General features: G+C 43.3%; 1 protein-coding gene across 4 annotated transcripts in view; it reads left to right on the plus strand.

Annotated features, from left to right (window-relative positions):
- The window catches only part of LOC126982277 (homeobox protein cut-like 1), a 165,059-nt gene that overhangs the window by 99,306 nt on the left and 40,753 nt on the right, over positions 1 to 25,000 (plus strand). For 3 of the 4 annotated variants that reach the window (XM_050834267.1, XM_050834268.1, XM_050834269.1), the window contains one exon: positions 17,991 to 18,119. The exons of the other annotated variant lie outside the window; for it this stretch is intronic. In XM_050834267.1, coding sequence (XP_050690224.1) covers positions 17,991 to 18,119 — 129 coding nt within the window. The remainder of the gene's footprint in view (positions 1 to 17,990; positions 18,120 to 25,000) is intronic. 4 annotated transcript variants of the gene reach the window in all.

The following is a 25,000-nucleotide window of genomic DNA, read 5'->3' on the forward strand; positions in this document are numbered from 1 at the left end:
CAATAAACACACACACACACACACACACACACACACACACACACACAGACCTTCTATTTTTACCTTCGTTATTGGTTTTGTTATTTCGAAAAAGTTATGGCTCCCGTAAGTTATAGGCGGCATTCAACATGTTATTCGGGTTCTCTATTCAAAACAAATACGCCGAGCTATTTGTTTTCGTCGTCCCCCGCCCCGCGCCGCTACGGAAATACCAATATACAACCCGGAGTTAACACGTCCGCCGATACACAACCCGACAACTCAATACCCGCGCGGCAAAACAAACGCGGCCTCTCCTTTCTCTCCGTCGCTGTCCCTCGCCTGTCACTCCAATAAGGCAAACAAACACTCCTGCCTTTAGTTAAATGTTTTTTTGTATCCCCGACTCCATGGGAAGGAAGATAAAAAATGGAACTTACAATTCTTCTTTCGTGTAGTAATTCTTCGGTAAAATGGTTTATCTTCCTTGACAAAGACTAAGTTAACATATAGATTAGGTTTCTTTCTGCAATAATTAAGAAAAAAATAGCATTGTCTCTAATTAGATAATGAAAAAGAAACAATTTTCTATGTAAAGAAAGAAAAAATGAATGAATGAAAAAGAAGAAACGAAGGAAGATAAATAAGTAGAAGAGAAAGAAGAAGATTAATAAGAAAATCAAGAACAAGAAGAATAAGAGGAACAAAAATAAAAATAAGAAGAACAATAGAAGAAAATAATATGACAAAAATACGTAAGAAAACACAAATAAAAATAAAATAGTAATAGATTCCAACACCACAAAACACAAAAATCAAAACCGCCAAAAAATAAAACGACCCCCCCCCCCCAAAAAAAAAAAAAATCCCCTCTATATTAACCCTCTCAGCAATTAGCCGCGCGAGACAGAAGGTGAACCAGTGAGTCGAAGCTTCGTTCTCGTTGTCTCGGAGCCGCTGAGTCGCTTCCTGGACGCTGTGTTGATGAGGCGAGTGCTGACGTGTGCTGAGCAGGGAGGGAGGGGGAGGGAGGGGGGGAAAGGGATGGGAAGGAGAGATAGGAAAAGGGAGGGGGAATGAAGGGAAGGGGAGAGGAAAGGAATGGGAAGGAGAGGGAGGAAAAGGGAGAGGGAAGTGAAGGGAAAGGGATGGGAAGGAGAGAGAGGAAAAGGGAAGGGGAAGTGATGGGAAAGGGATGGGAAGGAGAGAGGAAAAGTGAGGGGGGAGTGAAGGGAAGGGGAGAGGAAAGGGATGGGAAGGAGAGAGAGGAAAAGGGAGGGAGGAAAGGGAAGGGAAGGGGAGAGGAAAGGGATGGGAAGGAGAGAGAGGAAAAGGGAGGGGGAGTGAAGGGAAGGGGAGAGGAAAGGAATGGGAAGGAGAGAGAGGAAAAGGGAGGGGGGAAAGGAAGGGGAAGGGGAATAGTACATGGATAGAGAGCAGGGAAGGGAAGAGGAGAGGGGAGAGAAGGAGGGGACGGGAAGAGGGGAGAGAAGGGGAAGGGGAGATGGGGAGAAGGGGAGAAGAGTTAATACAAAGGCCTCACATAAACATATAATTCCTCTTCTTCCTCCTCCTCCCCTTCTTCCTCCTCCTCCTCCTCCTCCTCCTCCTCCCCATACATACACTTAACACCTTTCCTCCCCACATACACACACACACACACACCATTTCTCTCCCCACACACACATCTCTCTTCTCCCATCCCCTCACACACTCCTCCTCTCCCCTCTCCTCTCCTCCCCTTCCCTCCCCACCACCACTAAGCTCCCCGCCCAACTAAATATAAACAAAACACCTTCTCTCCCCCAAAATAGCGACCAGGGAGAGGATCTATCAAGCTCCCCTCTCTTCCTCCCCCTCTCCCTTTCTACTCTTTGTGTTAGTCTCCCCAGTGTCTACCTGATCCTTCTTTCCCTCCTCTCCCCAGCATCTTTTCTCCCAGCCTCCTTTTTATCTCCCCAGCTTCTTTCCTCAACTTTCTCCTTTTTCTTCTAACTATCATCTCCCCAACCTTCCTCCCATTCACACTAACTCCCCTTCGGTTTCTCCCCTTCTCCCCAGCTTTTCTCCCTTAACTTTGCCACCCTGAAGTACACACCCTTTCCTTCTCCTTTTCTCTTCTAACTCTCTCATCTTCCCAACAACTCCACATTCACACTAACTCCCCTTTCGGTTTCTCCCCTCCCAGCTTTTCTCCCTTAACTTTCTTTACCTGGAACCTTTTCAACATCATCAAAGGCTCAGTCACCCTACCTTCTCCCTCCCTTTCTCTTCAGTCACCAACCTTCCAAAACCTCACCCTCTTCCTCCTTAGCCTCTACCCTCCCCTCTCCTCCTCCCGTGTCCCTGCCGATAGCCGCCGATACGCCCCGATACACTTCTGATAATCCTTTCCTGCGGGTCGAAAACTCTGGCGGAGGGAAACAAGAGGACCTTATTTAACGAGTTGCTGGAGGGAGCTGATCCACGCGGCTCAATCAAAGGAACCATTCAGCCCACTAATGCTCAGGGAGTTCCGCGGACCGATAACTCTCCAACCGCTCCTCCTCCTCCTCTTCCTCCTCCTCCTCCTCCTCTAACTTCGACTCTGACTCTCCCTCTTTCTCTCTCTGTTTCTCGTCGTATTTAGTTCAGTCCGAGTTTGTGGTTCTAATTGTTTGTTTTTGAGTCATATTTTCTTTCCCTCTTTCTCTTTCTTTTTTGCTTCTCTTTATTCTCTCTCTCTCTCTCTCTCTCTCTCTCTCTCTCTCTCTCTCTCTCTCTCTCTCTCTCTCTCTCTCTCTCTCTCTCTCTCTCTCTCTCCTCTTTACTTATTTCCTTTCTTTCTTTCTTTCTTTTTTCTCTTTTTTCTCTTTACTTCGCTTTCATTGTCCTTTTTCCTCTTCGCATTAATTTCCTTTCCTCTTTCTTTTTTTGTTTTCCTCTCACTTTGTTTTCCTTTTTCTTTCTTCCTCTTTTCATCAATTTTCGTTCCCTCTCGTTTTTTCTTCATTATTCTGTTATTTTTTTCCTTTCCTTCTCTTCTTCCTCTTTCCATCAGTTTTAGGCAAGATTCCGTCGAGAGAGGTCAGTTGTGTGGAATAAGAGATAGAGAGCAAGAGAAGAGGATGAAAGGAGGAGACATTTCATCATTTTCTCTCCTCCTCCTCCTCCTCCTCCTCCTCCTCCTCCTCCCGTCTTATCTCCTGTTCTACTCGACCTGCTTCCCGTGTTAACCAATCAATTTGTAGTTTGTTTTTTGTTTGTTTGTTTGAAAGAGCGGTGAATAGGAAGGGCGCCTCTCTCTCTCTCTCTCTCTCTCTCTCTCTCTCTCTCTCTCTCTCTCTCTCTGACTCTCTCTCTCTCTCTCTCTCTCTCTCTCTCTCTCTCTCTCTCTCTCTCTCTCTCTCTCTCTCTCTCTCTCTCTCTCTCTCGTCGGCCAAGAAAGATTGTAAACTTTTTTTCTCGTTTTATCTTTTTCTTTCTTTTTCGTGGAATTTGCTGCCAGAGAGAGAGAGAGAGCGAGTAAATGTATGTCAGATTGCTTGCACACATAATTTTAATCTGTGTGACTGTGTGTGAGTGTGTGTGTGTGTGTGTGTGTGTGTGCAATAAAACATAGTGGCATGCATAACTTAGATAAGAAGTAAAAGAGGACCATTAAAACACACACACACACACACACACACACACACACACACACACACACACACACGCACACAATAATGATGCGATTAGAAGCTCGTTTTACTCGCTCGGAAATTATTAATCTGGGCAGCAACGACGAATATAAAAAGGCGACTCTCACTAATACGGAAAAAGAGGGAGGGAGAGAGAGAGAGAGGGAGGGAGAGGGAGAGGGAGAGAGACTAGCCTTTGTCCATCTTTTTATTTACTTGTTCATAACCAATATCTCTCTCATAACTTCAATGACTTCAGATCGCCCGAGGACATAATATAAATTTTAGAACGAAGGGCACGGCTTATTTTTTTTTTGCCCTCTCTCTCTCTCTCTCTCTCTCTCTCTCTCTCTCTCTCTCTCTCTCTCTCTCTCTCTCTCTCTCTCTCTCGCTCTCGCTCTCGCCTGCTGGACATGTTCGGTTCGGTTGCTAATAATTTTGTGACCTCCAGATATTAGCAATTAAGGCCGAGAAAGGATTATAATATGACGTGATTTTAACCTTAATAGTAGTAGTAGTAGTAGTAGTAGTAGTAATAGTAGTAGTAGTGGTGGTGGTGGTAATCATTTTAAGGGAAGTTATTTTCATTATAACAACCTTTAGGCTCGTTGTCCTTAACTTATTATGAATATATTGCTTCTGTTGAGCCGGGGAGACTGAGGAGAGAGGGAGAAGGAGGTGGAAAGAAAGGCAGGAGGGAGGGTGAGGCGGAGGAGAAAAGGGAGAGTGGAAAAGGGGAAGGAGAAATTGAAGGGGAGAAAACGAGAGGAGTGAGTGAGTGGTGGAAAAGGGAGAGGAAGGGAGGTAAAAAGACGGGAGGGAGATGAGGCAGCAGAGAAAAGGGAGAAAGCAAAACGAGGAAGGAAGAGTAGGAAGGAGAGTTTGAATAAGAGGAAGAAAGGGAGAGATGAAGGGAGGGAAACGGAAAGAAGGAAAAGTGATGTATGAGGGAAAAAGGAAAGAGGAAAAGAGGAAGAAGCGTGCGAAGAGGGAAGGGAGAGGAAGAGAGGAAGAGGAAGAGAGGGGAGTAAGGGAGTTAGAAGGAAAGATTGGAGAAAAAAGGAGGAGAGGAGATGAGAAACGGGTGCATAAAGAGGAGGAAAGGGAGGAAGGAGAGACGGGATGAGAGGAGAAAGAAGAGGAAGAGGAGGAGGAGGAGGGGAAATACATTCTAATATTGGTGCCGCCTAATCGTGACCAATGACGAAAAATGCTGAAAAATGCTCGGCGGTGATTTTTCTGGTCTCATGTTTGTCGACGAAGGACCGAACGACATATATTGGCCGATAGACTGATGCGCAGATAGATAGATAGAGAGATTGATATATTTACTGATGGGTACTTGAGGATAGACAGTCAGATTGATCGCTTATGAGTATACAGAAGATAGATATTGGTTGTTAGATAGACAGAACAAGAGAAATATTAGAAATAAATAGATAGAGATAGATAGAAATAGACAAAAAGTCTCTTCACTATCAATGTTCACTATTCATTATCATAAACACAAACACACTAACAAACACATGCTCTCTTCACTATCAATGTTCACTATTCAATATCACATTCGAACACTGAACACAAACACACAAACACACTCACACGCCCTCTTCACTATCAATTTCCACTATTCATTATTTTATCCGAACACTGAACACAAACACACAAACACACTCACTATTCATTAACTATATTCGAACACTGAACACATACACCAACAAACAAACAAACAAACAAACACCACACTCTCCTTCCTTACACAGTGGTCTCTCCCTCTCCCTTTCCCTCTCTCTCTCTTTCCCTTTTTCCCCTTTTTTTCCCTTTCCTCCCCTCCGTCTCCTTCTATTTTTTGCCCGCGGGGAAAGGGTATTAGTGGAAATCAATGAGGGATAAAAGGGTCCAGGGCGCGTGTTAAGAGGATCCAGTAGCCCAGAAGAGGATCAGAAGTCTTAAAATAACACTTAACGACTCTATTTTGTTGTCGCCGAGTTGCTTATCGTCTCTGTTTGGGGTTCTGGCGTCTATACTTCTGGCGTTTATATTTTTGTGTTTTGTTTGTTTGTTTTTTGTGTGTTTCTTAGTTTGATGCTTTTTTGCTTTTTCTTGTATTGCTTATTTTTCTTTTTTGTGTTTTCTTCGTTTATTTTTCTTTATTTTTTTCTCTTCTTTTTCTATTTTTCTCCTCTTCTCTTTTTCTCTTTTGGGTGTGTTTTCTCCATTTATTTTTCTTTATTTCTTTTGTTTTTCTCTTTTCTTCCTTTTTCTGTGTCTGATTATTTTGTTTTCTTGTCTTTCTCAGTTTCTTTTTGTTTTGTTTGTTTATATTTTTTGGGTTTCATTTTTTTGTTTTCTTTTTCTTAGTTTTCTTCATATATTTATTTTCTTTGCCTCCTGATTTCTTGTTTTTCTTTCCTATGTTTCTTTATCTTTCTCTGTGTCTGACCTTTCTTAATTCATTTGCCTTTAAATTTCCTGTTTTTTGCTTCGTGTCTTTCCTTCTTTATCTCTGTCTTTCTCTCTCCCTATTTGTCTGTCTGTTTCTATTTTCCTTTTTTCTTATTATTTAACATAGTACAAAAGATTAAAACAAGTAAACAAATTTCCGAAAGCCTCCCAACATTATCTTAAAAAAAAAAAAAACTTGTAATTCTAAAACATTTTCCATTTCTTGAACTTTTTTCCTCGTTCCTGTTTTTTTTTCATCTATTTTCCCGGTGATTTTTCTTTCTTTCCTTCTTTCTTTCTTTTTTCTTGATCTTTACCGGAGAGATGGACGCAACCAAGGAGTCCATTTTCTTTCTTTTTTTAGGGGGGACCAGGACAAAAAAAAAGGGAAAAAAAAGCAGACGGTGTAGAAATTGCTTATACGGGAATTATTGTGGGCAGAAAGAGAGAGAGAGAGAGAGAGAGACTTTGTTGTTTTTGTTTTGATATCTCCCTTCTCTTCTAATCGTTGTAATGGCAAGTTAGATTACCGTGCTGAAAGGGAGCCGTGTGTGTGTGTGTGTGTGTGTGTGTGTGTGTGTGTGTGTATTGTTACGCTATCATCACCACACATATCACCTCCTCCTCCTCCTCCTCCTCCTCCCTCTTCTTGCTCTCATTCTTCCTCCCTCCCTCTCCCTCCCTCCCTCCCTTCATCCTTCATTCTCACCCTTCTCCCTTCAACCTCCTTCACAGTCCTCCCTTCATCATTCACCCTCACCCCTCCCTTCCCCTCCCTTCCCTTGTCTTACCCATCATTCCTCCCCTTCCCTCCCCTTCCCTCCCCTTGCCTCCTCACCCACACCTTTCATCCTTCACCGCCCACCTTTTCCCTCCCTCTCCCTCCCTCTCTCTCTCTCTCTCTCTCCCTCACCGTCATGGCTTCTGGCGGATCACTCGTCCTGTGTTTTTAAGAGTAAGCGTAAATACTGAATCTGTTTGCCCCGTCACTACCTTTTGTTCTAATTGACACTGTTTACCTTCATTCGCGGTCATTAGACACCCGTGACTTCTGGGCTTAAAATTTTACACAGGTAAGGCCCAGAGTCGCAGGTGAGGTAATGAACAGTGGGTCTTAGTGCGTCTCGCTGGTGGTTGGCGGCAGGCGGCGAAAATATAAAGTGTACTCAGTTAAGTTCAATATCAGGTGAATCTCAGGTGAGCGTTTGTACCTGGGGTGAAATCTGCGCAAAGTGTTGACTGTGGCGTGTTTGAGGAATGTGATGAGGAGAAGAGAGGAGAAGATGGGAGAGGAGAGACGGGAGAGAAGAGAGGGAGCAGAGGAGGTAAAAGAAAAAAAGATCTGCATTGTACCTCCGTGAGTGCCGTATCATGTTTGGTGGGTCCAACACAATTAGAAGATTTATTTTCTTTTTTTTTCCACTACGATTCGCTTGTCTTTTGTTTGTTTTCGTTCGGGTTCTTGTGGACTCAAGCCGCTACCTCGTCCGCAGCCTTACCGGGAGCAGAAATGGGTCTTACCTGCAATTTGGGTGTCCAGGTGAACGGCGCCCGACAGGTAGGAACGCCACCACGCCCACAGGCAAATTTTACACACACACACACACACACACACACACACACACACACACACACACACAGTAGCCACTCATCACGCCATCTGTAAACACACACACACACACACACACACACACACAGACAACCCTCCCTCCCCTCCCCTTTGCTCACCCTAAAAAAAGACACAGAATCACCACTAAACACACACACACACACACACACACACACACACACACACACACACACACACACACACACACACACACTCAGACCATTACACCACCAGCCCCATTCTCCCCTTCCTCCTCTCCCACCCTCCCACAGCCATAGAGTCCTAAATAGGATACAGAAGCCCCCAGGTATCCTTCGCGCCCCCCTATGTCAGCTATGCGTGGGCGTCCCTCCGCGTTCCCTCGCCCGTGTAAAGGGAACTTGATGGCCCGTGAGCGGAAAATCACTTTGTATTTGTATTTCTCCTTCTGAGTCTTCGTGGCCCGATCCTCCTCCTCCTCCTCCTCTTCTTTTTCCTTCTCTTCCTCCGCCGACGACCCAGCTTCTCCTCCTCCTCCGACTCTGCTTCTTCCTCCTCCTCCTCTTCCTCCTCTTCTTTTTCCTTCTCTTCCTCCACCAACGATTCTGCTTCTTCCTTCTCCTCCGATTCTGCTTCTTCCTCCTCCTCCTCCTCTTCCCTTCTTCCTCCACCGACAATCTGCTTCTTCTCCTCCTCCTCTGCTTCTTCCTCCTCCTCCTCTTCTTTTTCCTTCTCTTCCTCCACCGGCAGCTCTGCTTCTTCTCCTCCTCCTCCTCTGCTTCTTCCTCCTCCTCCTCCTCTTTTCCCTTCTCTTCCTCCACCGACGAATCTGCTTCTTCTCCTCCTCCTCCTCTGCTTCTTCCTCCTCCTCCTCTTCTTTTTCCTTCTCTTCCTCCACCGACGACTCTACTTCTTCTCCTCCTCCTCCTCTGCTTCTTCCTCCTCCTCCTCCTCTTTTCCCTTCTCTTCCTCCACCGACGAATCTGCTTCTCCTCCTCCTCCTCTGCTTCTTCCTCCTCCTCCTCTTCTTTTTCCTTCTCTTCCTCCACCGACGACTCTACTTCTTCTCCTCCTCCTCCTCTGCTTCTTCCTCCTCCTCCTCCTCTTCTTTTCCTCTACGACGACTCTACTTCTTCTCCTCCTCCTCCTCTGCTTCTTCCTCCTCCTCCTCTTCTTTTTCCTTCTTTTCCTCCACCGACGACTCTACTTCTTCTCCTCCTCCACCTCTGCTTCTTCCTCCTCCTCCTCTTCTTTTTCCTTCTCTTCCTCCACCGACGACTCTATTTCTTCCTCCTCCTCTTCCTTCCATATCCTCCGCCTCTGGTTACTGGTACTTCTTCCTCTCCTCTTTCTTGCGCCAATGCTTTGAGGAGGAGGAGGAGGAGGAGGAGGCTATCGCGGCTATCGTGTTTGTTGGTCTTCTTGATGTATCGTCGGTGATGGACCCTGAACGAGCTGCTTTTTTTTTCTTCCTTTTTTTTGTCCGTTTCTGTTATTTATTAATGTTACTTTTTTTTTTGTCCTTCTTTTGTATTATTCTTGAGGGCTCTTGGTGGTGGTGGTGGTGAGGGTGGTGGTGGTGGTGGTATTTTCGCTTCGTTAATTTTCCCTTCCTCATCGTTGAAAGGTTTGGTGGTGGTGGTGGTAGTGGTGGTGGTGGTGGTGATGATGGTGGTGGTGGTGGTGATGGTGTTGTTTTTATTGTTATTTTTTTCTTTAGTCCATCCTTTCCTTTTATATTTCTGATGATGTTTTCTGTTACTTTCCTCTTTTCCCTTTTCATTATCTATCTTTTTCTTTTTACTTCTATTTCCCAGTTTTCCTTTTATGTAGAGTTCCCGTTTTCTCTTTTTTCTTCTTTCTTTATTTTCCTCCTTTTTTTGTCTTCTTTTCGTAATGTTCGTCCGGTTATCAGGAAGAGTTGAAGAGGTTTCGACGAATTAATTTGGGGAGAGCTTTTTCGTCTCTCTCTCTCTCTCTCTCTCTCTCTCTCTCTCTCTCTCTCTCTCTCTCTCTCTCTCTCTCTCTCTCTCTCTCTCTCTCTCTCTCTCTCTCTCTCTCTCTCTCTCTCTCTCTCTCTCTCTCTCTCATCCCTATTTTTATTTTTTCATCCTTTTTGTCACTTTTTTTCTTTATTTCTTTATCTGTTTTTGTCTTTATTTATGTTTTTACGTCTGTCTTTGTCTATGTTTCTATCTATCTATCTATTTATCTATCTTATTCTTTTTATCTGTGTGTATTTATGAATGTATGTATGTGTATGGATATGTGTGTGTATGTGTTTTCTGTGTCTGTATGTTATTCCTTGTATGTATGTATGTATGTATGTATATGGGTGTGTGTGTCTTTGTTTCCCTGTATTTCTTTTCTTTTCTTTTCTTTTTCTTTCTCTCTCTCTCTCATACTTTATATACCTGCCCGCTGCCAGGTTTAGGGTGTTACATGGCTCCTCACCTTGATAGTGTATGTTGATTAGATCTTGTCACCTGCCCGCTCTCTCTCTCTCTCTCTCTCTCTCTCTCTCTCTCTCTCTCTCTCTCTCTCTCTCTCTCTCTCTCTCTCTCTCTCTCTCTCTCTCTCTCTCTCTCTCTCTCTCTCTCTCTCTCTCTCTCTCTCTCTCTCTCTCTTTTGGGATGTGAGGAGATTTACAACTGCCTCCCTTTCTCCTGCAATTGGATACCTTTGTGTGTGTGTGTGTGTGTGTGTGTGTGTGTGTGTGTGTGTGTGTGTGTGTGTGTGTGTGTGTGTGTGTGTGTGTGTGATAATAAAAATAAATATATATTTAGAGATTTGTTTTTTTCTCTCTCTCTCTCTCTCTCTCTCTCTCTCTCTCTCTCTCTCTCTCTCTCTCTCTCTCTCTCTCTCTCTCTCTCTCTCTCTCTCTCTCTCTCTCTCTCTCTCTCTCTCTCTCTCTCTCTCTCTCTCTCTCTCTCTCTCTCTCTCTCTCTCTCTCTCTCTCTCTCTCCTTATTTGCTGTCACGGTACGTTTTCCTTTATACATTTCCTTCACTCCTTTTATCACATTATTTCTCTCTCTCTCCTCTTTTTTTTTTTCCCTTCCATTATAATTCCCGCATCTGTTCCTCCTTGTCTTCCCTCCCTTCACTGTATCTTCCCTCTCGTTTCTCTTTTTTTCCCTTTATTTAATCACTTGTCTCCCTTTCTCCTCCAGCTGTTCCATCTTCATCACCCTCCCTTTCATCACCTTTCCAAGCCCACCTGTATATTCTCAAGCTAATCAAGAATGCATTAAGACCTTACCTGTGAAGAAAAAGGTACATTGCCGGTTCTCGTTGGCTGTTGCGATGCTTTTAAAAATACCCAGCAGTGTGATCTTCTTTCCCCGTGTGTGTGTGTGTGTGTGTGTGTGTGTGTGTGTGTGTGTGTGTGTGTGTGTGTGTGTTGAACTAGATCCGGGTTTTGCGCGTCATGTTTAAAAGTCACCCCCCTAAAAAAAAAAAAGGTAAAGAAAACGGGGGTCAGTGCAAAGTAGTCCACTGTTGTCTTTAGCTTCACGAGGCCTTTATTTTGGGGCCACTTCTGTGTCTTGCCCGCTGATAACACGACGGCTGGAAGACAAAGATCTGCCGGGCACTGGACAGGCGGAGTGACAGAGAGGGGGAGGTGGGGGAGAAGGAGGCGCTGGGAGGAGGAGAGAAGCAAGGAACGTGAGAGTGAAGGAGGGATTTGTAATGAAGAGAGGGACAGGCGGTGAGTTTGAGGAGAAGCAGAAGGAGGAAGAAGAAGAGGAAGGATGGGTAATGAAGAATGAGGCTGCAAAGATGACGTGAAAATAAAGGAAATAAAGATAAATTTGAGAAAAGGAAATGATAATGGAAATGTTTGTAGAAGGCAAGGTGATAATAGGTAATGGAAAGGGAAATGGGTAATGGAGAGATGGATAAAGAGGGGGATAGAAGAAGCGATTAGTGGAGAGAAGAGGGGGAGAGATAGGTCAGAATGCGGAGGAGAGAAAACAAAGGAAAAAGAAACTTAGCGAAAGGAGAGAAGAATGAAAGGGAACAGAAAACAAAACAAAAAACAAGAGAATGAAGAATACGGAGATAGAGAAATGTGAAAGAGAGAGAGAGAGAGAGAGAGAGAAAAGGCAAACCGAGGCAATACAAGGAGAGGTGAAGAAAATGGAGAAAGCAGAAGAGAGAAAGAAAAAAAAAAGGATGGAAGAAGGGGATTAAATTAGAGAAAATGGAGGAGGAGGAGGAGGAGGAGGAGGAGGAGGAGGAGAGAGGGGGGGTAGGAAGAAGCAAAGAGAGGTGAGAGAATGAGGAATGCAAAGACAGAGAGAGAGAGAGAGAAGGTGGAGGAGGTGGACAATGAGGCAGGTGAAACAAAAGAGGGTACAGGTGTCTTCCTTTGAGTGACAGAGAGGAGGAGGAGGAGGAGGAGGAGGAGGAGGAACGTGCAAGGTAAAGAAGGGGATGATGAAGACAGCTCCCAAGACAATGACCTGAGGACTTAAGAGCATCCAAACCTCTTTAGGACGAAGGAAGTGGACAGCGAAGGAGGATCATAAAAGGAAAACAAAAAAGGAGGTAAATTGAGAAGGTGACTTGAGGCGGAGACGGACCATAAAAGGAAGAAAGCAAGAGAATTAAAACACAAAGAGAAAACCTCGAAACAGAGAACAATAAGAGAAAATATGAGAACGCAGAAGAATCATAATTATAAGGAAAAGAAAATAGAGGTAACATTTGATGGTGACTGAAGAGTAAATGCGCAGAAAAAGGAAGAAAATAAGAAAATTGAGGGAAATTAAAAAAAGACTCCACTTTAGATAAAAAATAGCAGCAAAGAAAAATCGTACGAGGAAAGGAAAATAAAGAACAAATAAACGATAAAAGAAAGAAAGAAAGAAATTAAGAATGAAAATAGCAAAGGTAAAATTCGAAGGTGATTCAAAGCATAGAAAAAAAAAACACGAAGTAGAAATTAAGAAGGAATGGAAAACAGTTGCTAATAGACGTAAATGATTCAGAAAATATGATAAAAAATAGGACAACGAAAGAGGATTATAAAAGGAAAAATAAAGTAACGTAGGAGTTGACCTGAGGCAGAGACCGTCCATAAAAAGGGGATTAAGTAACAAGACAAATAAAGAAAAAATGAAGAAATAAAAGAATAACAAATGGAAAAATATTAAAAAAAGAAAATCGACAAAAAAGGAGGAAAACAGGAGAAATGAATGTAGAATTAGCGCGTCGCATTTATTTATCTTTATTTATTTTGTTTTAATTTATGTCTTTTTTTTTTGTCCATCACCACAAAAAAAAAAAAAACGAAATTCTGCCTCAAAGTGTGTGATTTTTTGTACCTCTTTGTTGATATATAAGTGTTTGCATTTTATATTTGTTTTATCTAGTTATCTATTTTTTATTTATTTTCTCCATCAATCTGTCTCTTATATCATGAAACGGTAATAACAAAAAAAACTTCAAATTCACGCAACCCCGCCCGGAGAAACACTTATACAAAAATGAGGAGTGTGAGAAAGACAAGAAGAAAAGGAAGGAGAAAAAAATAAAATAAAACAGGAAGACGCCGCAAGGAAGAAGAGAGAATGAAAAAAACAACAACTAAGGAAAACTGAATAATGAGAAATCTGAAAAAAAAAAAAACCTTCGCGCTTCATCGGCCCCAACGATCGCTAGCTCCCGTTTTCTTTCACTCCGGCATCATATAACGCGGGGCAGCTACACCCTCGTTCGGACCCCCCTTCAACCCCCTCCCCCCCCACTCCCCCCTTAGCCAGGCCAGGTGAGGTGAGGTGAGCAGGGCCATTCACAGGTATCGGCGTGTAAAGTCTTGTTAAACTTATAGGCGTTCGTAGAATCATTAAGTAATACTACCTCTCTCTCTCTCTCTCTCTCTCTCTCTCTCTCTCTCTCTCTCTCTCTCAAAAACACGAATAAAACGAGAAATTTCAAGACGAATCATAAAAAAAACAGGAAAATAATAGAAAAAACACATTATATAATTAACACACACACACACACACACACACACACACACACACACACACACACACACACAATAGCTCCGTATGACTTTGCTGGGAATGGCTTGCCCGACTTACTACAAGAGAGAGAGAGAGAGAGAGAGAGAGGGCAAATAAATCCATCTAGCGGTCAAATTATACACAAGACCAGACCGAGCAAGCTGATGAAACGTACCGCTCTCTCTCTCTCTCTCTCTCTCTCTCTCTCTCTCTCTCTCTCTGGATGGATGGATGGGTGGAGGAGTGAGAGAGGAGGAGTTAACTAAAAGGAAAACGGGAGATGGGAAACAGACAGACAGACAGACAGTGGAATTAATCACACAGACAAACACAGAAACTCACACAGACAGACAGACAGACACATTTTATAGCTAGAGGGACAAACAAACAGACAAACGCACAGAGAAAGGTAGACTTGGAACCACACAGACGAACAGATGGGAAACACAGACAGACAGACAGTGGAATTAATTAGACAGACAAACACGGACACAGGAAAACACAGAAACACAGACAGACAGACAGACAGACACACATTTTATAGCTAGACAAACAGAGAAACACACAGAGAGCGGTAGACTTGGAACCACACAGACACACACATCCACACACACACAGCCTCACCGTTACAGACAGACAGACAGAGAGATAGAAAGAGAGGGAGAGAGACGGGCTGTGAATAAAGAAAAAACAGACAGGGATGAATTAGAGACAGAAACATATTTACACTAACAAAGGAGGAAGATAAAAGAAGATAGATAGGCGGACAGACAAGGGGAGGGGCACATAATGAGAGAGAGAGAGAGAGATGGGGGATAATTCTTCAACCATATTCACTTTTTTTTTCATTACTCTTTTTATATCTTTTTTTTAATTTTTTTCTTTTTTATTTTTTGTTTAGGTTGTTTTCATGTTTCTCTCTCTCTCCTTCTCTGTCTATCGATCTATCTGTCTATCTATCTATCTATCTATCTCCCTCCTTCCTTCCTTCCTTCCTTCCTTCCCCCTCCTCCTCCTCCTTTATCAGCTCCACTTAACCGTGAAACTTATTTTTTTGTCCTCCCCTTTCTCTCTCTCTCTCTCTCTCTCTCTCTCTCTCTCTCTCTCTCTCTCTCTCTCTCTCTCTCTCTCTCTCTCTCTCTCTCTCCCTTCTTCCCTTTCTCCTCCAATCGCCTCGTGTTTGCCAGAAAGGGGGAAGGAGAGATGGAGGAAGAGAGGCAGAAGGAGAGGGACTTTTTACCTCCTCCTCCTCCTCCTCCTCCTCCTCCTCCTCTTCCTCTTTTTCCTCCTCCTTTTTTGCTTCTTGCTTTCCCTCTCCTGTCTTTACCTAGTCTTCCTTTCCCTATCTTTTCCTCTCCTCATCCTTCACTTCCTTCTCCCTCCTTATCTCCCTTCCTCCTGCTTATCTCTCCTCTTCCTCCTCTTCCTCTTGATTATCTATATTCCCCTCTTTATCCTCTCTGTCCATTCTCCTCTTTTCCTTCCATTTCCTTCTTCCTTTTCTCGTTTTTCCTCTTTTATATCTTCTATTTTATCCGTTTGTCTCCTTTTTATTCTCCCTTTTCTCATTTCCTTCATTATAGTCTCATTCCCATTCTCTCTCCATTATCCTCCTCCTTCGTTTCTCTTTTCTCCTGTTTTCTCTCTTTCGTTATTTTGTTATGTCCTTCGTTTTAGTCTCCCTCCCTTTCTCTCTGTGTCATCTTTATCATATCTTATCGATCTTCTCCTTTTCCTCTCCTTTCTTATCTTATTCTTATTTTCTTGTCTTTCATTTTGCATTTCCTTGTCTCTAAATTATCCTTCCTTCCTCCTTTTCCTCCTCCTCCTTTTTTTTTCTCCGATTCCTTTCATTTCTTCCTTCCCTTCTAGTATCACTCCTTTTCTTCTCCTCCTGTCCTCCTCCTCCTCCTCCTTCCCCCTTTTCTCCTCTTCTTTCATATCTTATCTCATTTTTAGCATTTTTCCTCTTCTCATCCTGTCCTCCTCCTCCTCCTCCTCCTCCTCCTCCTCCTCCTCCACCCCACCCCCCCTGTGTTAACGTTCGCCGGACAAGGTTTTCCATCGCCTTATCGCCGCTAAACGCCTATTCCCGGTCAGACGACACCCCCCCTGCCCCCCTCCCCCCCCCCGGCCCAGGTGAGCGGCGTGGGTGTGCAGGTAAGCAGCCACGCCCACACCTGCAAATTACCTGTGTCCTCGCGACGTTAACGACCGCGTAGACACATCGATAATCACTGAAAAATCCTTCGACGTGTTTTTTTTTTTTTTTTTTTTGTGTGTCTTGGGAGTGACGGTTTAATAGCGACGAGTTGGGTTTGTGTCTGTCTGGTTTGTCTTGTTTTATTATTTTCTTTGTATTTTTTTTTTCGTGTGTGTGTGTGTGTGTGTGTGTGTGTGTGTGTGGGCGTTTTGGGGACTGGGGGAAGGGGTGAGGAGGAGGAGGAGGAGGAGGGGATCTTACAGCACAAACGCATTTATAAACATGGTAAAAATTCAGCCCTTTTTATTTATTTATTTATTTATTTTATTTTATTTATTTTCTTATGATCGCAAGTTTTTGGAAGTGTTTTGTCCTTGTCCTTATATGAGTTTGTCTGGGCACTGTTCACGGTACTTGGTTACTATATATTTCATTTCTTTTTTTTGTAGTTGCTTTCATTTATTTTCCCCCTTTCTTTCTTTATAGTGTCCCCTCAATTTCTTCCTTCTTTCTGTTATTGTTCTTTGTATTGTCATTTTTCTTTCTGTACGGAGTTTTTTCCAAGTATTTTTTTTTTCAGTCACAGAAATTTACGCGTAGTTGCTTCAAGTTTTTTTTTTTCCCTTCCTTTATACTGTCCCCTAATTTCTTCCTTCCTTCTGTTATTGTTCGTAGTATTGTCATTTATTTTCTGTATTTAGTCTTTTCTACTTTTTTTTTTTTTTTTTTTTTTTTTTTTTTTTTCAATCACAGAAATCTACGCAATGCAAAGTATACGAGAAACTAATATCTCATCACATTTTTCATCACATCATCGGAGCGGCTTTTTCTCTCACTCAGCATCCTCCTCTGTAGCATCCCATAAAAAAAACTATTGTAAGAACGAGTTAACACATTCAAGAGCAATCACACATCTTAATGCTCTCCTCTTCATCTTGTTTTCCTCACCCTGTCTTCCCATAACATCAAGGAAGACATGTAGACCCAAACCTATACTCTCCCTATTTCCTATTTCCTATTTTGTTTCCCATTTCCTTTCGTTGCTTGTCATAATCATTGCTGTTCTTGTTTACTTCCAATTTCTCCACGTAGACTTAAATTTATACCATCTCCATATCAGTAAGTTTTCCTATTTTATCTACAATTTCCTTTCGTTGCTTCTCTCATAATCATTGATGTTTTTGTTGTTTCCTTCACCATTTCTTCATGTAGACTTAAATTTATACCATACCTATAATTCCTCTAACTCTTTTTTTGGAGCAGTGAGTAGCGGGCTTTTTTTCACATTTGTTTCATTTTTTTATGCCCTTGAACAGACCACTCTGCTGTAAAAAAAAAAAAGTCCTGTTCTAGTTGCCATTTCCTTTAGCATTGTCCCTTAAAATCATTTCTGTTCATCTTTATATGTTTTTTTTCCCTTCCCCTTTTCTTCACATAGCATAAGAAAACGTGACCCAACCCCTAACTCTCCCTATATCCTATTTTTTTTTTTTTTTAGTTATCCACCATTTCCTTTAGTAATATCCCTTAAAATCATTTATGTTTATCTATCCAACTTTTTTTCCCTTCCCCTTTTCTTCACATAGCATAAGGAACCATGTAGAACCAACCCCTAACTCTCCCTATATCCTAGTTATCCACCATTTCCTTCAGTAATGTCTCTTAAAACCATTTATGTTCATCTATCCATGTTTTTTTTTCCTTCCCCATTTTTTTCACATAGCATAAGGAAACATGTAGAACCAACCCCTAACTCTCCCTTTATCCTATTTTTTTTTTAGAGTTATCCACCATTTCCTTTAGCAATATCCCTTAAAATCATTTCTGTTTATCTATCCAACTTTTTTTCCTTCCCCATTTCCTCACATAGCATAAGGAAACATGTAGACCTAATCCCTAACTCTCCCTATATCCTATTTTTTTTAGAGTTATCCACCATTTCCTTTAGTAATGTCCCTTAAAATCATTTCTGTTTATCTATCCAACTTTTTTCCCTTCCCCATTTCCTCACATAGCATAAGGAAACGTAGACCCAACCCCTAACTCTCCCTGTATCCTATTTATTCACCATTTCCTCGTCGCGTCTCTTTCACACCTTAGTCATGTTGAGGAGGCGTGGCTCAGACCCTCCGTTCACCCACATACCTCCTGGCCCCCGTTCGACCCCCACCGCGCCACCTGGCCCCACCTGGACGCCACTAACGGACCCGCGAGCCACCCCCACACAAGGTTCGTCTCGGCCAGGTGTTCCCGGGTGTGTTGGGTCCTGTAGCGTATACCTGAGCTGTACCCCGGGCGGCCTGTCTTGTCCCTACCTGAGGCTTGGATTGGGCTGAGCTACCTGGTGATGGGCTGCGCTGTGGGCTTATGCTGTGTGTGCTTCCCTTCCCTTCCTTTTCCCTGTCTTCCCCTCTTCCACCTTCCTTTTCCCTATGTCAAAGCTTCCCCTCTCTATCCTTCCATTCCTACTTCTTTCCCTCTTCCATCCTTTTCCTTCCTCAATTCTGTTCTCTCTTCCATTTCATTCTCCATTTTCCTCATTCCATCTGCTCTTCTCTTCCACTCTCCCCTCTCCTCCCCTCTGCCAAGCCTTTCCTTCCTCCACTCTATCCTCCCTTCACATCCCTTCTCTCCTCTGCCCCTCTCCTTTAGTCCATTCCCTTCTCCCTTTTCTCTTATCCCGCTTCCTATCCTCTCCCTTTACTCCTTCACGGATACAGAGATGAAAAGAAGATACAAGGAGACCTATTATTGAATGCTGGTTTTGATTATAATTGTAGAGTGAAAAAAAAATGAAAAAAATGAGAGATAGGTGACGTATGTATTTGTATGTATGTATGTATGTATGTATGTATGTACGTAACAAAGGGATGTTCTGTGTGTGTCCCTCACCCTAAAATCCCTCCCTTTATCACCCTTTACCTCCCCTCTTCCCCCCTTCCTCCTCCTCCCTTCCTCCTCCTCCTCCTCCCCTCTTTCCCTCCTAAAAATAGTGTTTATAGTTCCCTCCATTAGAGATTCCTTCCTCCTCCTCCTCTCCTCCTCCTCCTCCTCCTCCTCCTCCTCCTCTAAAAATGGTGTTTTATTGGTTAAAATGTTGCCAATGCTTTTTCGTTTTTTTTTTCTAAAGGGAAGTTTGTGTAAAGTTGTTTTTTTTGTTGTTGTTTTTCTCAGTTTTATTGTTTTATTGTTTTTCGAAGAGGCGTTGCGTGGTGTTGTTGATGTTGCTGCTGTGGTTGTTGTTGCTCTTGTAGTTGTTCGTTTGTTTTGTGTTGTTGTTTTTTTGGTGATTTTCTTCCTTGTACTTGTTTGAGATGTTAGTTTTTTCCTTCGTTTCTTTCCTTCCCTCCTTCCCTCCTTCCTTTCCCTTTTTCTTTTCTTTTTTTATTATTTTTTTTTCCATCTTGTCCTCTTCCTTCACTCCCATCTCTGCCATATTGTTTTTTTCTTTCTTTCCTTCCTTCCTTCCTTCCTTCCTTCCTTCTTTCCTTTCCTCTTTCCCTTTCGTTTTTGTTATTTATTCTTTCAATTTTATCCCCTTCCTTCACTCCCATCTCTACCATATTGTTATTTTCTTTCCTTCTTTCCTTCCTTCCTTCTTTCCTTCCTTCCTTCCTTCCTTCCTTTCTTCCTTCCTTCCTTCCTTCCTTCCCTTCACTACACTTCACCCATATTCTCTCTCCCCTTCTCCCCTTCAAGTCTCCCCTTCCCATCATTACCCAACCTGACCCAGTATCTCCCCAACTCTAACGCCCTTCACTTAATTCCTCCCCTTCTTCCTCTCCCCTTTTCCCAACACCCTTCTCCCCTTCCTCCCTCCCCATCTCAACCCTAACCCAGTCAGTCCCACTTCCCATCATTACACTGTCTCCCCTGCTCTAATTCTCTACACTTCATTCCTCCCCTTCCTTCCTCTCCCCGCTTTTCCCATCACCCCTTCTCCCCCATTCCTCCCTTCTCCCATCTCGACTTAACCCATCCCATTCCCTCCTCTTCCCATCCTTACTCTGCCTCTCCCCAACTCACTAACGCCCTACATTTCAACCCTCCCCTTCCCTCCTCTCCCCTCTCCCTTCCCATCTCAACCTAACCCATCCCATTCCCTCCTCTTCCCATCCTTACATGTCCTACCCCTCATTCCTCCCTCTCCCTCCTTCTCCCTTCCTCCCCTTATCACCCCCCCCCCTCCCCCATCTCCGCCAGAGTAGGTAACATAACGAGCTCAGAACAACGCGTCTAAATTAGCGCTCCACCTAACGAACGCGACTATCCTTGCCCATTGTAATCAATACCATTGACTACTAATAATATGTTATACTAATTAGCAGGAACAGCCCCGCACCAAGACGCTAAGCGGAGGCCGAGGCGGGGGGCGATTCTGAGCCTTAGGGACGGAGGTGTTAGGGTGGGTTTTGAGGGTCCTGGAGATGGTACATAAGGTGGTTTTCTCGTCACGTGGTTGAGGAAATTTGCAAAAACAACTTCGTCTTTTACTCCAAACTACCGCCCCATCAATTATCCTTCCCCTCGCTCCCATCTGGCCCCCTCTCTCTCTCTCTCTCTCCCTCTCTTATCTCCTTTCCCCTCCTTTCCCTTTCCCTTTTTTTCCTCTCTCCTTCACTTCCTCTCCCCCTTCTCTTCCTTTTTTCCTCTCCTTTCCTCTTTCACTTTTTTTCCCTCTCCTTTTTCTTAATTTCCTCTTTCCCTCATCCTTCCCTCTTTTCCTCTCCTTTTCCCTCCCCTGCTCTTTCCTTCTACCTCCTTCTTTTTCCCTTCCTCTCCTTTTTTATCTCCTCCTCCTGTCCCTTTTCCTCCCCTAACCTTCTTCCCTCATTTCCTCCTTTCCCTCCTTTCCCCTCTTCTTCTTTCCTTTCTTCCTCTACCCCTCCTCCTTCATCCCCTTTTCCCCCTATACATCCCTCTTTTCCCCTCCTTTTTCTTCTTTTCCTCATCCTTTTCCCTCCCCTGCTCTTTTCCTCTTCCTCCTTCTAGTCTTCCCCCTCTTTTTCCTTCCATCTCTCTCTCCCTCCAACTTTCCCTCCCTTTTCCTTCCACCCCTCTTTCATGCTCTCCTCCTCCCCCATTCCCCCCCCCCCCATCCAGGCCCAGTGAGGAGAGCCAGCTATATTGTCATGGTGATTTTTCCCCCTCAGAGGCCGGAAGGAGTCGATTCAGGACGGACTCAAGTAAAAAAAAGCCCCAAATAGAAAGTCCAGTCTCACGAAATTCGGGGGTTGATTGGGTTGGTTTGGTTGTTCAGTTAGTGAGGTTGATTTGGTTGTTTGCTTTGTTTGCTTTGGTTGATTTGCTTGGTTGATTCTCCTATAATTCCTTCCCCTTCTGTCTCTCTCCGGCATATGGCCACAGATGTTGCGCCGACTAAACGAAACTTTCCAACTTTTCCTATTCCCCTGCTTCAGTTTCCCCTCCATTTTCCTTTTCTTTCATTCTTTCCTCTTTTTTTTTGTATTATTTATCCTCTTTTTCTTTCCTTGTCTCTCCTTTTCCTCCTCTGTCTCTCCTCTGCCTCCTTCTCTCTTCTCTTCCTTCTAATTCTTCTATTTTTTTCTCTTCCTCTTTACGTTTCCTCATCTTTCCTCTCCCTCTTCATCTTCCTTCCCTTCTCTTTCTTCCTCTCAGTACCTCTCCTCCTCCTCCTCCTCCTCCTCCCCCTCCTCTTCTTCTTCTGCTTCTTCTTCTTCTTCTTCCTCCTCCTCCTCCTCCTCCTCCTCCTCCTCCTCCTATTACCCTCCCTATTATCTCCACCTACTTTACCTCCCTCTCTCTCCCCCTTCTCCCCATTTCCATACATCTCCCCTCACCCTCCTCCTCCTCTTCTTCCTCTTCCTCCTCCTCACCACCCTTCTTACCCCTACCCCCCCTCCCCCCTCTTCCCCTACCTCACACCACCCGCCCTCTTTCCTCCCCCCTCCCCACCTCTTCTCCCCTCCCTCCCCCTCCCCCTCCCCCCTCCCTCCCCTAAGTCCCAAGGGGTGTAACTGGGGTGATTAGAATGTCAAGTTACGATTCTGAGGGAGAGAATGGAAGGGAGGAGAAGGAGGAGGAGGAAGAGGAAAATGAGAGGAAGGAGGAGGAGAATGGTGAACAGGAAGTAAGAGTAGATAAAGAGGGAGAGGAAAAGAGGAGACGGAGAAAAGGAAGAAGTAAAAGGAGGAGATGAAAGAAGATAAAGAAAGGGATTGAAGAAAAGGAAGAAAAAAGATTAAGAAAAGAGAAAAATGAGAAAAAGTGGAGGAGAAGAGGATAGAAGGAGAGGCATAGAAGAGGAAGAGGTGGAAGAAGAAGAAAACGAAGGGAAGAAAGACAAAGACAATCGGTTTAAAGAGGAATAGAAAGCAAAGAGAAGGAGACTGAAAAAAAAGACTAGAGGAAAAACAGGAAGTGAGGAAAAAAATATAAAAAAGAAGAAAATCGAAAAAATGAGAAAAATAACAATAGAAGAAAGAAAATGACTAAGAAAATCGGTTTAAAAAGAATAGAAAGCAAAGAAAAGAGGAGTGAAAAAAAGGAAGTGAGGAAAAAATAAAAAAAATAAAATCGAAAAAATGAAAAAAATAAGAGAAGAAGAAAAAAAAAACTGAACTGTCGTGGAATAAGAATAACATGATAATCAGAAGAAAAGAAGACTGGATAATTGTGAGGCTTAGAAGATGATGAAGAAAATTAGGAGCTCAGAGGAATAAGAAGAAAGATAAGCAGGAATAAGTTGAAAAGAGGACATGTAAGGAGACAGATAATAATTGTGATCACGGAGAGAGATGATAACGAGGGAATTAGCCAACAAGAGGAAGAGAAAATGGAGATGAGGAGAAGAAGATAACTGGTAGAAAGAAAGGAAAACGAAGAAGAAAAGAAGAAAAAGAAGGAGTGTGAGGTGTTAGGGGAAACGTGATAAAAAAAGAGGAAAATAGAATGAAAAGTGAAATAAAAGAAATAAAGAATAAGAAATATACAATCATAAATAAAGAGAGAAAAAAAGAAAACAACAACAAAATGAAAAATAAGAAGAAGAACAAGAACGATGAACAATAGACTGAAGAAATTGGAAAAGAAAATGAAGGAGAAAGAAGAAGAAAACGAAGAAGAAGAAGGAAAGGACACTGAGCTATTATCCAAAATATGAAAAAAGAGAAGAAAGAAGAAGAAGAAGGAAAGGAAACAGCCATTATCCAAAACATGAAAAAAAGAGAAATGACAAAGAAAAGGAAAATAAAGGAATATGGAATTAAAAACAGCCAAGCGTCAAAAAAAAAGGAAAACTACAAAACGAATAAGTATGAGAAGAACAAGAAGAAGAAGAAGAACACGAAGAGGAAGAACAATAATAACAGTGGGAAGAAGAACAAGAAAATAACATCACCAAATTTTAAATACACGCGATTAATTGAAGCGGAAAATAACAGAAAAACAAAAATAAAGGAAAAAAATAGATAAAGGAGATTTTTTTGGGTAAATATTCGGTCCATTAACAATAGTGAAGATAATGACTCGTTAACTTTGGGTACGAGAGAGAAACAAATTAATTAAGCAGAACAACATTGGAAGTTTGAACGTAAAGAGAGAGAGTTACAAAAAGATACAGAGACAGAAGCTAACATGAGAAAAACAGCCACAGAAAAACAAAAAAGAGAGAGAGAGAGGAACAAATAGCTCGGAAGAAGGACAGCGAGGGAAACAGGATCGAGACAGGAACGAGACAGACAGCCATAAGTCAGGATGTCGAGGAAGAGGACAGGAGGAAAAGCGAAAGCAACAACAGGAGGAGGAGGAAGAGGAGGAGGAGGAGGAGGAGGAAGCTTGTGCCCAATAACTCTCCTCTTGCTAAATGCTGAGACACTTTTTGGCTGGAGTGATTAATGTTGTGGTGTGTGTGTGTGTGTGTGTGTGTGTGTGTGTGTGTGTGTGTGTTTATCGTTCTTCTGTATATCCATTTTTTTTCTTATTTTGTCTTTATTTTTTGAGTTTGTGTTTGTTTTATCGTTTTTCTTTTCTTTTTTTCTTCTTTTTCCTCTCTTCCTTTTGTTTTCCTTATTCCCTGTTTCTTCATCCTCTTCTACCCATCATTATCCTTTTCTCTCTCCTTTTTCATCCTTCTTCCTACCTCTCCCTACTTTTCCTCCACTCCTTCCTCCTCCTCTTGTCCCTCTCCTCCTCCTCCTCTTTCTCCATCTTCCACCTTTCCTCTCCCTCCCCCTGTCCCATTTTTCCTTTCCTTTTCTCCCACTCCCTCCCCTTCTTCCTTCCTTCCTTCTCTCTCCCCATTCTTCCTTTCCTCCCCCTCCCTTTTCACCTTTCTTTTCCTCCTCTTCTCCCTCTCCTTCTCCTCTTTCTCTCCCTACCACCTTTCCTCCCCTTCCCTTGCCCCAGTTTTCCTTTCCTTCCTTCCCATTCCTTCTCCTTCCTTCCTTCCTTCCCTTTCTCTCTCCCCATTCTCCCTTTCCTCCACCTCCCCTTCCACCCTTCTATTTCTCCACTTCTCCCTCCCACAAGCTTCCTATCAACCCCTCCTTTTCCTCCTACAACCTCTCCTCCTCCCTCCTCCTCCCCAGTCACACGCCCTCCTCCCCGTGGTCACGCTCACCTGGGGCGTCACCTCCCAGCAGGAGTCCCAGCAGGGTCCTAGGAGTCCTTTGAGTCCTTATTGTGTTGCGTCAGATGAGGGTTGTCCTTCTCCCCACCCCTCCCCCCGCCCCCCCGCCCCCTCCCCCCTTCTTCAGTGTCATCGTTGTCTTTGTGGGGGGAAGGGGGAGGGAGGGAGGGAGGGAAGGGGGGGAGACGGAGAGGCTTCATAAGGGAGATAGTAATGGAAGGAAAGGAGAAAAGAGAGTAAATGAAAGGAAAGGAAAAGGAGGAAAGAGAAGGGAACAGAATAGAAGGGAAGAGAGGAAAGAAGAGTTAAATAAAGGAAAAGTAGAAGAAAGGAGGGAAGGGGGGGAGAGGGAGAGGCTTCAGAAGGGAGATAGCAATGGAAGGAAAAGAGAGATGAGGAGAGAATTGATAACAGAAATAAAGGAAGAGAAGAAGATGGACGGAGAGAAGGAGAGGAGATGAAGGATAACATGATGTATAGGATTCAGTGAGCGAAGGAG

The sequence above is a fragment of the Eriocheir sinensis genome, chromosome 50 (genome assembly GCF_024679095.1).
Source record: "Eriocheir sinensis breed Jianghai 21 chromosome 50, ASM2467909v1, whole genome shotgun sequence".
Classification (NCBI taxonomy): domain Eukaryota; kingdom Metazoa; phylum Arthropoda; class Malacostraca; order Decapoda; family Varunidae; genus Eriocheir; species Eriocheir sinensis.